General features: G+C 36.4%; 1 protein-coding gene across 7 annotated transcripts in view; it reads right to left on the reverse strand.

The window, feature by feature from the left end:
* Window positions 1-18,934, reverse strand: part of NOL4 (nucleolar protein 4) — a 413,504-nt gene that overhangs the window by 56,917 nt on the left and 337,653 nt on the right. For all 7 annotated transcript variants that reach the window (XM_053206587.1, XM_027068733.2, XM_053206588.1 and 4 more), the window contains one exon: window positions 13,703-13,883. In XM_053206587.1, coding sequence (XP_053062562.1) covers window positions 13,703-13,883 — 181 coding nt within the window. The remainder of the gene's footprint in view (window positions 1-13,702; window positions 13,884-18,934) is intronic.

Raw genomic sequence — 18,934 nt, forward strand, 5'->3', positions numbered from 1 at the left:
TCCTTTTGAGGTATAGTCTGAAGGTCAATAGTAACTTAATGCTAATGTCGTAATGCCAGTGTCATTCACCTCACTTCATCTCATCACATAGGCATTTTATCATCTCAAACCATCACAAAAAGGGTAAGAGAGCAACCACATTCATGTAACACTTGTTACAGTATATTGTATAATTAATTTAGTTCATTAGTTATTGTTTGCTTATTATGCCTAATTTATAAATTACTAAATTTATAAATACATACACTTAAAAACATAATTTATAAATTAAATTTTATCATAGGTATGTAATAGAGGAAAATACATAGTACATCTAGGGTTTAGAACTATTCATAATTTCAGGCATCTCTTAGGGGTCTTGGACATATCCCCTGTGGATAAGGAGGGACTACTGTACTCAAGAGGAGCATTCCCTAATGAGTTTAAATCACCAGATATAATTTGTTTTTCCCCGAGGCCACTGAGATATTGGCCAGAATGTTAGTCACCACGCATTAATCATTTGTTAATTCTGAACTTGAGTGAGTGGACCAAACAATGACACAAGGCAGCTTTCACTCTGTGGACCCACATACTTCCACTAGTTCCAGAAACTAGATGTGGATGCAAGCAGGGCTCTCAGAAAAAGCATTTGTATGTTAGCCAAGAACCAAATGTCATTTAAAATGACTGTGTGCCTTGAAACCACAAAAGGAAAATATTAGCATTGTAATTGTAATCATATTTGGCATTTGAAATTTGTTAACATGAAAGAGAAAAAAATAAGGCAACTCTGGCCTTCCTACCCTCTTGGAGTGATTCAGGCAGACAGACTCAAGATCTCTACTGAGGCAGGGGAGCAGCCTGGTGCCTATTTCAGGAAGGTGCATCAGTACCTGAACCCAGGAAAGAGGAATGTAGAAAATGGCTAATTCAATTTTCATACAGAGAGTGATATTTCTGACTTCCTAGAAAAGTAGAACATTCTGAACTCCCCAAAGAGCTCCTTCCTGAGTAGCAGCGGGCTGGTGAAGCCAGTAAAATTTAACCGGTTTGTGTGGACAGATTCCCAGAGGACATGACAAAGTTCAGAGGAGGTTGTAGAAGGAAAGCAAGCCAAACCAACCATTATGCACTCATAACACCTGGATAGCCCTGAACTGTATCCTAGAGAAAGGTCCCAGAATTCTAATGAGTCGCCTTTTCGTTCCTTCCCTTCGGTGAGGAGGCACAAACACAAAAACACAAAACAAAAAGAGGATCTTAAGAGTAAATAAAGACCCATTTTACTGGGCTTTTAAGAACCTGCTGCCAGAAAGCCTGATCAATATTGACCTGTAAAACCAGTTACATATGCTTGGTAGTCCAGGGAAAGCACAGGGCCGCTCCTTTCTTTTAGAGCCCTTTCTCCGTGGCTCCCTGACCTCACAATAACCTGGTGGAAGATTTGAGGGCTCAGTCAGATAAACTGAAAGCTGCTTCCATTTATTGTGCAGACAATTCCTATAATTTCCCTTCCATTTTTTCCAACTGATTAACATAATTTCCAATCATTAAAGTTTCAGATAAGCATCGTCTCTCTGAAGCTCTATGTTATCTCGGTACATATGTGTGTAAATCTTCCATAGTTTCACCTGAGTTCTAGGTTATTATCATGGTCCATGTGGGAAAGGCTGGAAAAATAGAATGAACTCAGTGGCATTTCAAACATTTTCAGTTTGGTCTTGTTTTCTCTAGATGGCACACAATTTGAAATTCTGTCACAATGAAATTCTTTTAAAATTGGTTTTGTTTCTAGTTTTAAAGCAATGCCAGCCTCTACCAAAGAAGTTTTCAACACCTATGGTACAACTTAGTAGCTCTTCTTGGAGCCCCTATATAGCTACAAAGTTAAGTAAAGGCTGAGAAGTTTGAATGAAAAGCATTACTATTTAAGAATCACCATTTAAGTTTCCATAAAGCTATTCATTGACCTCACTCATTTTATTGAGAGAAAAACACATATATAATTAAATGCAAGGAGCTTAATGGAATAAATGTAGAAAAAGTTCTGAAGTAATAAAACCATCCAAAGGTCAGTGTAATGGTGTAAGGTAGGAAGAGTAGTGTCTGGAATCAGCACTATCCAACAGAACTTTTTTTTTCTTCCAATAGAACTTTTTGTGGTGATGGAAATGTTCAATTCAATATAGTACCCACCCACCTCTTTGGCAGCTGAGCACTTGAAATGTGTCCTGCTGTGACTGAGAAACTGAATTTTAAATTTTACTCAATTTTAATTAATTTCAGTTTCAATAGTCATATGTGGTTAATGGCTGCTGTATTGGATAGTACAGAAGTGGAGAAACTTATATTTATAAGAAAAGAAAAGCAATCAAAATAAGGACAGAAAAGAGTAGAATTTAAGAGAGGAAAATATACTAATCAAGACAGCTCATCAGAGGAATTCACATGGAAGAAATGGGCTTTCTAAGAATAGAGAGCCACAAGTTGGACACCCCGATGGCACAATCTCCAGATACAAACGAAGTCTCCACTATGGGCCATAGAATGTGCATTGAAAACTAACTCAGGTTTATTGGAATCTACTGAGGTATAATAACTGCATAATCCCAATTATGTTGACTTTAATTAGATCACATCGTCATCTTTTTTCACATATGTTATCATGTAGATCTTTCCATTGTGTAAATGACATACAAATTAACCATAGGGGATGGCTTAACCTCTGTGAGTCCCTTTTAGGCTCTACTTTGTAAAATCATTATCTACACAATTTTACATAATTGATCTTATGTATTTTTCACACAACAGAAACACCCAGCTGATCTTCTGGAGCAGGATGATGAGGGATCCTTCCCCATGCCTCCACACTACTTTGCATATGGCTAGTGAACCAGAAGAGGTTATAAAGAGGATAAGGTAAAGGTAAAAACGGTTCCCCAGGTAACTATGTAAATATTTCTCTCTTGAGTCAGAGGACTTAAAGCTGAATACAGTTTAAAACAGAATTTATGTATTTCAAAACATTTGTCTTAAATGTTTGATCCGAAACACTTCTCTTCTTCCATTATTGTGCTTTTCAAGGTATTAAGAGAAAAAGAGAACCGTAAGAAGACATCCTCAACTGATTATTACTGTGCTCAGTTAGATTTAACTAAGTTTTCAAAAGTGGTACAGTATTTTATTGGAACAATTCCCTTATGAATCATTCATTTATCCATCTAGTATTCATTGAACATGAATATAAGCCAGTTATCTATTAACACTGGTGATATGAGAGTCAAAAAAAGACACCTTTCCTGCCCTCAAACTGTGCACAGTCCAGTATAGAGGAAAGCAGGTAACTGGTTAAATAAGAGGCATGCCCAGGGTATCATGGGAACATATAGGAAGAAAACTTAATGGAGGAGGCAACTAGAAAATTATCATAGGGAACATAATAACTGATATGAGTCAGGTGAAGAGGAAGGCATTCCTGCATGAGATAACCCCATAAGACAGGCAACAGTAGGTGTTGATATGAAGAATTTATTTTAAAGTAATTGAATATGAGTTTTCTTGGGATATCTAGATCAAGCTACCTGGTAGGTAACCAGATATAAAATCTGAAGATCAGGGCAAAACATGGGTGAGATATGCCACTCTTAGCACATTCTAAAACCCTAAGAGCTAGTCGGCTTCCTTTTGAGCAGTGTGCAGAATACGAGGGTTAAAGGGACAAGAGCAGGAGGCTAGGAGCATCCCAGGGTGGAGGGCATGAGGAGAGAGAGAAAGCCCAGGAATGTGGCAGAAGAATTATCTGAGGAGCAAAGTGAAATGAGAGTGTATTATCACAGAAGCCAAGAGAGCGGATGTTTCAAAGCTCTAACATCAACACATTTAAATATAGCCAGGAAATCCAGTAAAACAAAAATCACCTATAGTTTGACAATAAGTGGAATCATTGACAAATTTTCTCTGACCAGTTTCAGCAAAATGGTGGGGAGGAGCCAGCTACAGTGGATTGAAGAGTGAATGACAGATGAGAAGTCAAGACTGTACATGAATAGAAGTATTCCTCTGAAAATTTCAGATGAAGAGTGATGTTCAGAATGTTGATGCCTAGGGACATCACTATCCATACACAAAGTCAGTCGTATCACTATCAATGAGCTCTAGAATGTGGTGAATCTTATGGCCGAGCTTCCTTAGACTCATAATTATAGGTTCTGATCCAAAGCATCTTTATGGCCAACAACCCTGAATATTAGTGAGGAGCAAAGAAGATAATGGATGTAAAGATTCGGGCAAACTAGAAATTACGACACAAATGTTAGTTATTATGGCCATTATTACTACAATTTGGTCTTGTTAAATTTCGGTCTGTATATCAGCCCAGTTTATATCAGAGTTGAAAAACAAATTGAAAAGTCTGCCTGATGGAGTTTGTGGAGAGGAAACATCAGTAGTTAACTTATGCATTATGCATATAATTTAGACTCAAGAGATCCAATGGATAACTGCAGCAAACTACAATTGCCCTCTTTAGACAGCTCAATGTGAACTTCCGGATAGAAAGAAAGCATTCCAAAGTCCTATGTAATTGGATTTGATAATAACGGGAGGATTGGATGCTTGCTTGCTTCTCATTTCAGTTTGATAATTTGAATAAATTCTTTACACAAATTGTAACTGCTGTCATTTGGATAACACTCCAACTTGAAAATTTGGATCACTGGGTGCAGACCCTTGCCAGCTCTAAACAAATGGAGGTTGGCTAACAAAGGATTTGAAGGGCATCCTTTCCTTGCAATGGAAGTCTCCAACAGGGGCCAGCTTTTCCTGTTGCTACTGTATTCAAAATAAAGCAGAAGTTTATAAAACTTCTTGGAGGCTTCCTCCTTTACCCATAGAATCTTCAAATTCAGTATAGTCTTTCTTTTTGCCTCAGATTCCTTTGCTTTATCTAAAATAAACCCTTCACCCCTGCCATCCAATAAATAATTCTCTTTATACCTTTCTCACTTTTGGCACTACGTGTTCTATTTTTAAAAATCTATTATTCATTAAGCCAAAATGGTTGAGCACTTATTATATTTATTCAGGGGATGTAATCGTGAGCAAGACAGAATTTCTGCTTTCAAGTACAGTGCTGGGGGCACCTGGGTGGCTCAGTCGGTTAAGCGTCTGACTCTTGATTTTGGCTCAGGTCATGGTCTCCAGGTTTGGGAAATCGAGCCCTGTCTCAGGCTCTGCGCTGACAAGCACTGAGCCTGCTTGGGATTCGCTCTCTCTCCTTTCTCTCTGCCCCCTCCCATGTTTGAGCTCTCTCTCTCTCTCAAAATAAATAAACTTTAAAAAAAAAAGTACAGTGCTAGAATAGAGACATATCCAGGAGAATAATTTACTCTCCCAAAGGGCCACAAGGTGACAAGGTACAGTCAAGTTTCCCAGAGGAAGTACTATTCAATCAGAATCTTAAAGGATTCTGATGTTTAGACGGGAAAAGAAAAAAATATTTTATCTCATTTTGATCTGTAAGTTCCCTGAGATCAGTGATTCTTATTTAACTTTGTTTCTCTTAAAGTGCCTGCCGTGGACTGAATGTTTGCCATCCTCTCAAAATTCATATATTGAAATCTAATCCCCAGTGTGACGGTATTTGGAGGTAGGACCTCTGTGAGGGTGCAGCCCTCATGAGTGGGAGTAGTGCCCTTATAAGGGAGACACCAGAGACCTCTCTCACTCCTTCTACCATGGGGGGACACAGTGAAAAGATGGCCAGCTATGAACCAGTAAGTAGGTTTTCACCAGCTAACAAATCTGCCAGCACTGTGGTCTTGGACTTCATAGCATCCAGAACTCCGGGAAATAAATGTTTTTTGTTTGAGTTACCCGGTTTATGGTATTTTTGTTATAGCAGCTTGAATAGATTAAGTACCTATTTACAGTGATTTGGAAGTAAGAACCCAAAACTACTATTAAATTAAGTCCAAATGCGGTGGGGGTATCCTTTCTCATCTTTCTGCCCTCCCAGTCTTCTTGAACACGGTACAATGTATAGGGTTTGTGTTCTTATTGTATTAGTTTAAAAGGTTTCACAAACATTTGTCTCCTTCAATCTTCACCTTCCTATTTAGGCTGCCTACGCACATCATGCTTCTCAGTTAATGGTTTAAATTCTTATTGTCTTCAACTGCCTTAGAAATTCAGAGGTACAGTGGGTTGCCTGGGTGGCTTAGTAGGTTAAGCGTCCAACTTCGGCTCAGGTCATGATCTCACAGTTTGTGGGTTCGAGCCCCGTGTCGTGTTCTGTGCTGACAGTGCGGAGCCTAGAGCCTGCTTCAGATTCGGTGTCTCCCTCTCTGCGCCTCTGCTGGTACACTCACTCTTTCTCTCTCTCTCAAAAATAAATAAACATTACAAAAAAGAAACTCAGATGTGTAGCTAATTCACTTAGGTCTCTTGAAAGTAGCTGCTCCATTCTACACTTTTCAGAAGATCTCTACAAATCCCCAAATCAAGAATTCTCAAACTTAGATTAACTGGAGTTCTCAGCCATCAGATGTGATGCTGCATCTCATACAATGCTAATCTTCTGCTATGTCCTTTTTAGCTCTCAAGATTTATGTATATGTATATAGATCCTTTCTCCATCGCTCCAAATCTGTTACAGGGAATGACTATTCTGATGTCTTAAAAATGAAGCAAGAAGCTAGAGATAGTACCGTGTTTAGAAGACAGAACGTTTGGGGTTTCCAGAATTTATGAAGAAAGTTCCCAAATAAAGGAAATTGTGGGCCTGACCAATCAGGATGCCTTTCTGTGATAAAAACAAGCAAAAGCCAAGCACTATCAAAATAGCAGTAGCCACTGCCAGTGTTACAGGTAGTATGGACTTTTGAAAACCAGTAATGAGAGCTCCTTCACAACTGTAATTAGCCATTTGTGGTGCTACTGTTACTATAGCTAGAGTCATTTTTCAAATGTGAGGTAGAGAAATTCTCTTTGGCTGGAGCCTGAAGCTGTTATTTATCAAGACCAGTCTTTTGCCTCTTTTCTTTCTTTCTTTCTTTCTTTTTCTTTCTTTCTTTCTTTCTTTCTTTCTTTCTTTCTTTCTTTCTTTCTTTCTTTCTTTCTTTCTTTCTTTCTTTCTTTCTTTCTTTCTCTCTCTCTCTCTCTCTCTCTCTCTCTCTCTCTCTCTCTCTCTTTCTTTTTTTCTTTCTTAAACTCCCCTACACTCATCCCAAAGCCAATGCTCAAAGAAAGCCACCCATTTGAACGTTGGCATGTTGCACACCACACTGGTTATTCTGTTAGTCCTGTTTCTTTGCTGCAGTACACAGTCTGGATTGTTCAGCATTGTCCTTTGCTGTGTCCTCAGGAGATCGTTATATCGATACATAAAAACCAAAAGACATATGAACTAAATAACCAAAAAGTCAGCTTGTGTCACTTTGAGCAATATACCTAACTTTCCTGGCCTGTTTCTTTCTCTATAGCCTTTAAAAAATAGAGGTCGCTATCAAAATATTTCTCAGGTCCCTTTAGACCTTTCACGCTATGATAGGTTTTGGGGGGTAACTTACATACAAGGTAAACCTCACCATAGTATTACAATACCTACATTTGAACTTCTAATTTATCAAACCTGCTTTCTAACCACTTACATGGTGGCATATGGAGGATCTATACCAGATTCCCTATGTGGCTTTTAAATAGCACTGAGCAATAAAACTGAGGAATGGATACCAACGTAGTATGATAATATATGTGTGTGAATGTGTGTAGGGGCATGTAGTGTGTGTATGCGGCCATACGCTGTGGTACATCCTTCAAAGGACAAACTCAGGATGCTATGAAAATTATGACCACATTTTATCCAGGCTTTGAATGCAGGATTTAAAAGATGACTAGTAAATGAGGGACATGGGGTGAAAAGGGCAGGTCAAAGAAAAGTTCAGGTGGGTGAACCTTGAGGCATAAAAGGGCTAGATAACATCATTTTCCTAAAAAGAAAGAGAGCCATAGAGCCAAGAAGAACCAAATTTTTTTCTTTTTGGATCATTGCTCATTAATAATTCATAGCAATTTTTTCCTTTAAATTCCTTTTCAGTATTTATTCACGATTGGCAGTTGCCCGTTTTCTCCTCTCCTCAAAAAACTCAAAATATCCTCACTTGTATCTTTAATCTTTTCCATCTTTGCATATATTACCTTTCTTCCCGCCAGTAACTATCTGCCATTTTTATGAAAACACAGTGTTCATCCAATTTGCTAAATAAATCAAAGGAACAAAGTGGGGCATGTATGTGTTTCACAACATCCCGTGCTCAGAAGAGTCCCATGTGGGGTGCCTGGCTGGCTCAGTCAGTTAAGCATCTCACTCTTGATTTCAGCTCAGGTCATGATCTCAGAGCTGTGAGATCAAGCCCCCACATCAGGCTCCATGCTAAGTGTGGAGCCCACTTAAGATTCTCTTTCTCCTTCTCTCACTTCCCCTCTTCCATGTGCACATGCAGGCTTTCTCTCTCTCTCTCAAAAACAAAACAAAGCAAAACAAACAATGAAAACACACACACACACACACACACACACACAAAATAACCAAAAAACTAACCATGCTTTGTGTAATGCTCTGTTATCACCATCTTGATATTAATTTTTAAATAAGAGCCTCCACATTTTCATTTGGCATTGGGTTTCCAAAATTACATAGCCATTTAGGAAGGAAAGGTAAATTATTTTGGTTGTATTTGAGTAGAGGTAAGCAATATTCAATTTGTCCTGCATTCTTTTATATGTCACTTCCATGTCCAAAATTTTGCCCACTTCTCTTCATTTTCAGTACTACCACTACCTATAATCCAAGTTACCATTGCCTTTTTCTGGTGTTACAGAAATAACTAATATTAGGCAACATAGATACAAGAAGTTGCTAGAGGGGCAGCACCTGGGTGGCTCAGTTGGTTAAGCATCCAACTTTTGATTTCGGCTCAGGTCAGGTTGGTGAGATTGAGCCCTGAGTCAGGCTCTGTGCTGACAGCATGGAGCCTGTGTGAGATTCTCTCTCTCTCTCTCTCTCTCTCTCTCTGCCCCTCTGCTGTTCACGCATGGGTGTACTCTCTCTCAAAAATAAACATTAAAAAAGTTACTAGAGACAAAGAGCGATATTTTATAATGATAAGAGAGACAATTCATTAATAATATATAACAAAAACAATATATATACATATATATATAAATACACACACACACACACACACACACACACACACACGATGAGAGAGTCCCAAAATAAATGAAAGGCTGTTAGAAATGAAGGTAAACAATTCAATAATAATAGTGGGAGACTTCAATAACCTTTCAATAATGGATATTATAACGAGGCAGATAATCAACAAGAATATAGAAAACTTGAACAACACTATAAATCAACTAGATATAATATACATTTACAAAGACCCCACCACAGATGGGGTGCTAAATATTCTGTGTTTAGAAGAATACACATCATTCTTAGGTAAACATGGAACATTCTTTAGGACAGATCACAATCAGGGTCATAAAACAAACTTTTAACTGGAGGATTGAAATCTATAAAGTATGCTTTCCAGTCACAATGGAATAAAAGTAGAAATCATTAAGAAAAATTGGGAAATTTATAAATATATGGTGATTAAATAAAATATTCCTAAATAACCAGTGGGTCAAAGAAGAAAAAATAAATTAGAAAACATTTTAAGGTAAATGAAGACAAAATACAATATGGCTATATATAAAGAAGAAAAAAATAAATGCCTTAACTTTTCAGCTGAAGACACTGGAAAATAAGCACAAACTACACTTAATGTAAGCAAAATGAAAGAAGTAATAAGTATGGGAGTAAAAAAACAATGAAATAGAGAATAGAAAAAAATACAGAAAATAAATAAAGCCAAAAGCTGTTCTTTGAAAAGATGAAGAAAACTGACATGACTTTAGCTAGAGTGACCAAGAAGAAAGGTGAGAACACTCAAGTAACCAGAATCAGAAATTAGAGAGGGAACACCACTACTGACCTTATGAAAACAAAAAGGATTACAAAGGAATCCTATGAATAATTGTGTCAATAAATTAGATAATTCAGTTGAAATGGACAAATTTCTGGAAATACACAAACTACCTGACTCAAGAAGAAGGAGACAATATAAGTGAACCTATAATAAGAGAGTTAGTGATTGAAAACCTGTCAGAAAAACCCAGGCACAGATATCATCACTCCTCAACTCTACCAAACATTTAAATGATTAATACTGCTACTTTACCCACTCTCCAAAAATAGGAAAAATATAGAATAATATTTTAAGGAAAGCATTCCATCTACAATAGCATCACAAAAGGAAACAGCAATCAAAGAAGTATAAAGCTTGTAGTGTAAGCATGACAAGACATAGTTAAGAAAAATTTTTAAAGATTGTTAATAAATGAAAAGACATCTATCTCATTTTGAGTTATTTCCTCAAAATGTTAATCATAGCGATGCCATAAGAATAAACCAGCAATTCCTCTTGTAGGTATATACCCAAAAGAATCATAACATATATACACAAACTTGTACATAAATGTTTACAGCGTTATTCGTAGTAGCCCCAAAGTGAGAAAAATCCTAGTCCCCATGAGTTGATGAATGGCTAAACAGCATATGGCATGGCCACAGAATGGAACATTATTTGGCAATAAAAAAGAATGAAGTATTGATACATATTATAATGTAGATGGACCTTTAAACCATCATGCTAAATGAAAGATGTCTGACATAAAAGACCACACACTGTATGATCCATTCATTATATAAAATGTCCAGAATGGGAGTGTTTCTGGAGTCAAAAAGTAGATTAGTTCATACCTAAGGATATCACATACTTTAGTACTTGCTTCCTTTACACAGATTATTAGCTCAGTGGTTTTCATGCTAGGAAAAAGGCAAGTGGTGTCTAGGCATTATTATTTTTTTTAATTGGGGCAAGTTCAATTAATTTTTCCACAAAATTGCAAAACATATCTTCAGAGGACTGTGTAAGGATTCAACGGAGATTACGTGGAAGCTCCAGAAGGACTTGCTAAGTGGTAGCTATTGTTATTAGTTGATGCTAAATAATTTAATAAATGAATGATTTTTCAAGACTAAAAAATACGGTTTCTATCTCTAAAACCTACAGCCAATGCACTCCCACCCCCCCAATTCTTTTGATAAGGTTTTGATAAGTCCTGAAATACCTATCAGGTCTTACTTCCCATGTCGAATATTTAAAAAGAATTGTCAGTTTCCAGCTTTGTAGGCTAAAAGGAATGCTCAGGTTTTGTTTGTTTTCCCCTTCTGGTATTAAATTTTCTCTTTCCTTCTGACTTGTGCACTAACTACAAACAAAACTTGAAAAAAGCTGATAAGGTTCCCTAGCTTTGGAAAAACTGAATATACACTTAAAACTTAGTTTTCTTCCCAAATGAGATGCTTTCTTTCTTTCCTTTCAACTTGGGGCACCCCTCTTTTGAGTTGAAAGTAACTGCTTCAGACGAAAGCTCAGTGATTCTGTCCTTAGAGCACATTTAATTTTAAAGCAGACCAAAGAGCCCCAGCCTTCAAGGCAGAGTAACCCCCGAACACACTCAGGGCATATTTGCAGTATTATAAAAGTAAATGATTGTGAGTATATACTCCTTTGACATTAATAATGCAATTTGCTCCGAAATCTATTAAAAGCCCACAAGCCTAATTAAATATTAAAATTGAAATTGGTATTTCTTTCAGGCAATTTTCAGTGGAAGAAGAAATATGTTTTTTTTTAAAAAAAAAAAAACAAAAAATGCATTGAATTCTCACTGATACTACCAATTCAAATACACAATAATGGGAGTTTTTCCTTAAACATATTGCTTTTACGTCTATATCTACTTTGCCCCTTGCTAAAAATCCCAACTTTCACAGACATCAAAATAATTACAACTTTGCTTTAAACCACGATACACAGACAACAGCCCAAAATAATATGATTACTGAAAATAGTTTAAGGTTTTATCGTAGGCTTGCATGCTGTGGAATCAAATTATGGTTTTTGAGATCACTTGGAAAATTTCCTCTGTGTGGGGGCTATGCCAACTGCTCGTGAACACAGATAGAGTTCATGTGCATCATTTTACTTTGGATATCAGGAATTTTTCAAGTCCGTTTGCTTCACAATTATGTATTTAAACTGTTCAAAGTTAAATTTTTTAAAATAAAAATATAAAAACCAACTATGCTTTCAGAATTCTGCTTATATTCCTTTCTCCAAAATGCTCTCCCGCATTCCTGCCTCTACATACACTTTAAAAAAATTATATAAGTCCTTCTTTAATGAATATTAGCAAACTGTGGTACTTTTCACCACTTGGAGTATATATAGCTGCATATTACTCTCTTGTTTGGATGCACTCAAAATGAGTCAACGAGCCATCAATTGATAGACATTTTTATTGGTAATCCTTTTTTTCTTGCATTTATAAATAACACTACAATGAATACCCTTCCGCATATATCTTTTTGTATTTTTGCCCATATGTGTCTGAGATAAATTCCTAACAAGAAATTCCTAAAGAAATTGCTGGACTGAATGGTAAATGCATACTTAACTTTTCTAGATACTGCCAAATTCCACCCCAACTTTTTGCATTTTTACAAGCTGTGCATGAGAGTCCTCATTTCCCCCACAGCCTTGTCAAAGGAATATTGTATAAATATTTGGATTTTTGCTAATCTTCATTTCTCTTTATTAGAAGCGACCGGGGTTGAGTAATTTTACCCATATTTAAGGGACGTTTGCATGGCTTTCTTTGGGAATTGTGAGTTTACTTTCTAGCCTTATGTTGTAATATATAATTTTGGGTATTTCTTTCTTTTTAGAAGAACTTCATGTATTGGCTTATTAACCTTTTGTAGCTAACAATGTTACCAATTTATGATTTATTTTTACACATAAACACATAGTGTTTTTTTGTCATGCAAAAGTGTGTGTGTGTGTGTGTGCATGCATGTGTGTAATGAAACTTATTTTTTCCCTGAATTTTAAGTATAGTGTAGGAAAGCACTTCCTACGACCCAGTAATAAGAAATTCACCCACGTATTTTATTCCTTTTATATTACATATTTGCAATTCATTTTGGTATATAAGCTCAAGAAATTCCTAACAATTTACGAAGAATGAGCTGCTATGAGCTGGCCCCAGTACACCATTCAGTGCTGGTGGGGCATGGATAGCCACTGGTCGTTTCTCTGTGTTGTTTCCACGTGTATGTTCTTAGGTTTACTGTGTGTGTTTTATCAAGTAAAGTTCCTGGTGCCTCATATTTTCCAAACCAAAAACCTCTTTGAACACTGAGAAAATGTGTCATTATTCTTGATGAATAGTGCATTACAGCTTTGGGGGGAAGAATGTATAACTATTTGGTAAAAAAAATTTTTTGCTATTTCGCTAGTTGAGATTTTTTTTTTGAATACAAAATACCAATTCTCCAGTTGCGTAACTGTGCTGCCACTTTCAGAAACAGCAACAGAATAGGGAGATATCCGGGTAGGGAGACAAATATTCTGTATTAAATGGTCTTGTTTTTAGCAGATTGGCACTGTTGCTTATCAAGGCATATTCATTTTCTTCTCTCAGATTTAGAGAATTTGCTATCCCCAAATGGACAGAAAAAGCACAATAAATAGTAAAGACTCACCACTACTGGAAGCATCATTCAGATTAAGCAGTCCCCCTCCTAGACCTCTGTAACTATGGTAACTGTAGGTCCCATTGCCGTTGATGTACAACACCTCCTGGGAGCCTGAAACAGCTGAGGTTGAGTAAGTGGCCTGGGCCGCCTCTGGTTTACACTGTTTGTCAGCTGGGGCAGATTCGTCCTGCAATGACAACAGCATTCCATTATTTGTCAAGTCACTGTACTATTTCGTCTTGACTACGACCATCTCGTTGTTATCTACAGGTCGGCACTGAATAAGAAAAAAATATACAGATATGGTCAACATCAAGTTGGCACACATGCACGTTTTCAACAACTTGGCTAAAAGGAAGTAACGATGCGAGACAGATTGGAGGTGGAGCAAAATTTGCAAGCAATTTCCAACTGAATTTAAAATTACATGAAGAGAGTTGTTCACAATAGCCCAGAGGTGAAATCAACCTAAATGTATATTATTATCATATATATAATGATATAATATTATATACACTATGTCATTATCCTACATATTACATATATATTCCTCCACAGTAGAACACAGACAGGTCTTATATATTCAGCTTAAGCTTATTAAATGAGTAAAGCTTGTCAGAACATTGATAGGTGAATCCATGATGTTTACCCATGGATTTGTTTTTATGCGTATGACTTCTCTTTTCTATAAAGAAATAGATTTTAACTACGCTCCATGGAACTGTAAGGCTTCTGGGGGGAGATGACTCAGAGTGTTCCAGAGATTGTGGGACGAGGGCACAAAGACGTGCCGTTATGCCGTGTTTGATCTACATTCACAAAATCACTACATCTACAGCATTATGAAAACCACCAGGCTGTGTGAAGTATTCTTTCTGTAAAGACATGTAGCCATTGAAACTCTGAAAGAAGGCAGAATATTCGATTCTTGAAAGCAATTCTGGGGTCCCTGGTAGGGGCTAGCCTCAAACAATTCCACTTACTTGCATAACTTCCCAGTTTCCTGATTGAAAATTACTTGGGCAACATGATAAAATCTGAGTTCCCAGTTTGGCAAAATTGGTGGCCTTTCTGAACATCCCAGTCTATTTTTCTGTGTTTGAAAAATGACAATAAAATACACTTATAGGAGGAGTTTCTTCATGATGAGTAAAAAGAGAGAAGAGAGAAGGCATTGTCTCCACAATATTTGCTCACTGATTCTTTGTAGGATAGAATTAATTCGTATTATTAAACATGCTATTTTTAAAATTTGCCTAGTCTTTCATTATTAACTGTTATTCCAAACCACAGTAACTGCATAGAGCAGGCAGATAATTAATTCCATTAATAATCAAAACAGGCCTTGTAGGGAGTCATTTGTGTTCAAACACAGATTTGCATTATTAATGTTCTTGGCAGTCCACTATATGCTGAGAAATAAAACATATGAAAGCCTCAATAAAATCTGGTCTGCAGTATCTTTTGGGCAAAAGTTTAATATAAAGTTAATTTGTGTTTTTCTTATGAACGATTGCTGTTACTGGTTTCAAAGAAGCATAGATTTTAATGACATAAAAAAATAAATATCCCCTAGAGTCACATTTTACCTCTGTAAGCAACTTTTAATTATTAGTTCCCAAACTTCTCAAGGCTGACAGCTTGCCCCTGGGTTGCTATGAAGATTATTTTTAAAATGGGATAATATCAATATTTTATAAGACTGCATATTCAGGCATTGAAATAAATTTCATTCCTCAAAAATCAGACAAAATCCTATCCCGGCTTTTATGAGACGTATTTCAATTTTCTGTTAAAAATTCCATAAAAATAAGATAGCATCAGTGATTTAAGGACCACCAGCAGTGTACTAGATAATGCAGTGTTGCTTTGATTCAGATTTCTTTGATTAAAAATATACAACAAATTAAAGAAATGCTTATAGTAACTTCTGTAACAAGACTTTGGCCTTATCGATAAATATAGCCTTGATGTATTGAAGTATGCACATTTCACAAAATATAGGCTTGTTATAGGATGTGTGATTACTTATAGATGGAAGGCAAGATTGGGAATGATTTGACATTGTCACTGTCTTTGGGAAGACTGGTTTGTACTCTTTTGTACCTTATCCTCAGAAACTGGACAGAGACAACTACACTTTGCAGAACCTGATTGGCACTTGGGCCATATAGATTGAATTCCTTAAGTGCAGATGCCTAAGGAATCCTTTACTCAAGTAATTTGGACAGATACTTAAAAAAAAAAAAGAAATTTGATTGGTTCCACTCAAATTTTTGACAATAGATTCCAAAAAACTTTGCTTGGAAAATGTTACAATGTCTTTATTATGTCTCCCAAGAATTCTACGTTTTCTTAGACTATATCTTCTACCGTCTATCATGTTTATTGTATGTTTTCATTAAGTCTTCTCTATCTATAGTTAGAAAATTCCAGTAAAGTGTACTGCTAGATTTAATAATTCAGATACCTTTCTTCTTTTTTGCCTTTTACCTTACATCGTTATGGCAATTAGAAGTTGTAAGGCAATGTTGCATCGATATTGAATTGCATTTTTAGTTCATCATTGGGCAAGGAACTTGTGATCCACCTTTTTAAGGTGAAGAAGCTTGCACAGACTTCAAAGAAGCTTATCACTACAAAACAGTAAACATATGGATAATTCAGGCATCAATTTGCCTGAGCTTTCTGCAAGATTGTTATTGGATTTCTCCTATCTTTTCATGCTCTTTGTAGTCTACATGACAGAAGCGTTTTTACTTAAGTTAAAGCTCTAAATTTATCCTTTGATTTATTAGTACTGATGGGGCAAGAAAGTACAATGTATTTCACATATAAACTACTAGAAAACATCTCCACTTTCTAAAAGCTTCTCTTCTTCCATTTGATAGCAAGTGTTCCAGAACTAAGTACATTGCTAAGAGTTTATGGGGAAATTCATAAAAGATCTGAGAGAATCAAAGCTTCCATTAAAACTGCTTAGAAAAAAAAAGGCCTGCACTTAAAGCAAATGTACTTATTATTTGAGATGATGAGAAGTGATTGACGATGCCAACAACAGACACACACACACACACACACACACACACACACACACATATAGTAACACTCAGGGAGTCATTTATTTCGTTCAGTTAGCAGTGTTCCAAACAATCTTCTCCCCCTGTTGGCCATACAAATAACTAAGATGTCAACACAGAAGACTGTTCTTTGCAAAGATGCTCCCAAACCCACTAAGATAATAAGGAAAAACATCTTTTGACCAAATCCAAGTAGCCTAAAGATAAGATGTGAAATAAGAGAGAAGGTAGATTGTGTTTCTGACTTGAGAAACCACAACCACAGCAAGATAGCTGTTACTCAGAGTTTTATCAAACTCTTAGAAAACAGGTTATTACATTAACAGACTCTCTTTGTAGCATTATTTACACACACACACACGATTTTTTAAACCATAAAGATTTGAGAACTATTGGCTTAAATATAAAACACAAAATAAATATAGTCCCCAACCCAGTAAACATAGATATATGGTTGGCAAGAATGGCAAGAATTATATCGCAAAGTAATCTGCTCTAAAATTCTTCCTAATGGCCATAAAGTTTTATTACCAAAATAAACGTACAGACTTAGCATTTAAAAATTTCAACTTTGGGGCACCTGGGAGGCTTAGTTGGTTAAGTTTCTGACTCTTGATTTTGGCTCTGGTCATGATCTCACAGTTCATGGGATTGAGCCCTACATCGGGCTCTGTGCTGATAGCCTGGAGCCTTCTAGGGATTCTCTCTCTCCCTCTCTCTCTGCCCTTCCCCCTGCTTCCATGCACACATACCCTCTGACAACATCAAAAGAATTTCAACTTTACATGTAACATTCTGCCATTTAATTATTGACCCAAAAAATCATATTAAAAAATATCTTTTTCTATAGGTTTCTAACACTCAACTTTGGTTTCCTTTGTTAATATGACCATAATGAAATGTAAAAGTAATGTTCCTTTGAGGTAGTAAAATTGGACAGCAGATACAAATATTTTGGTCACTGATTTTTTTTTTGAGAGAGAGAGAGGTGGAGAGGAGAGAGACAGAGAGAGAGAGATTCCCAAGCAGGCTCCAAGTGCAGAGCCCCATGCAGGGCTTGAACCCATGAACCTTGAGATCATGACCTGAGCTGAAGTCAGATGCTTAACCGACTGAGCCACCCAGGTGCCCTGGTCATTGATTTTATATGCATATTATATTAATTTTGGCCCTCAGAAAAATCAATTTTAACAAAGCAATACCAAATTGGCATCTTAAATGTTAAATTTTAATATATTTTGGGAATAAAAATGTATTTTCCTAATCATATGATATTTTTGTTTTTCCTGAGATATTTTTCCTCCTGAGTTTTTAAAATATTTTAAAAATCTACATTTATAACAACTCAAAACATCTTTAAAACCATACCTTTATTTGCAATTTTGGCTCTACTGATTAAAAAGAAAAAAAAACTTTCTTAAATTATTTTTTTCTTAATCCCCTTTAACCTAATATTCTCTTTTGGTAAGATAGTTGCAATGCTCTACCTGGTGATACCATGGCAGGCATGGTTTCAGATATTACCAGATATTAACTGTCATACTCAAATTCTTACTTCTAATATTGGCCTTCTCTCTGAGGCTCATGCCTGAACAAACGGAAATGCAGGCATATCAGATTTAATATCTTGAACTTAAATTTATGTTTTCTTTCCTCCAGATATCTCTTGCAAACATTTTTAATTAAGAAACAAAACAAGACCTGTTCTATCACCAATGAATGTATCTTGTTCTGTTAATGCATCACACCAAGATTTATTTTTTCTCCTACACTAGGCTTCTCTCAGTCAAACAACACCCATGTCCTCATGGCTCCATTTTGGAAAGGACCCTGATTGGCGTACATCTGAGAAACCCTCACTGAGAATACACAATTCAGAGCCCCATAATCTCTCCTTTGGGCTAATGTGATAACCTCCTGACCAGTGCTTTCCCCTTGACATCTTGTCCACATCTTTTCAAACCTATCTTTTAAAATCATTTATCATGTTGAATTCTCTTTCAAGAGTTTGAGATTTCTTTCTTCTTGGAGAACAAAACCCAGAGCTGCTGGCATCCAAAGCTCTTCAGAGTTTGAGAACAATCCTGGCAGCCACATTTTCTGTCACTTCCTCTGATAACACTCCATACTCTGGTCATAACTTAAAGTGGAAAAAAAA

This window comes from Acinonyx jubatus, chromosome D3 (genome assembly GCF_027475565.1).
Source record: "Acinonyx jubatus isolate Ajub_Pintada_27869175 chromosome D3, VMU_Ajub_asm_v1.0, whole genome shotgun sequence".
NCBI lineage: Eukaryota > Metazoa > Chordata > Mammalia > Carnivora > Felidae > Acinonyx > Acinonyx jubatus.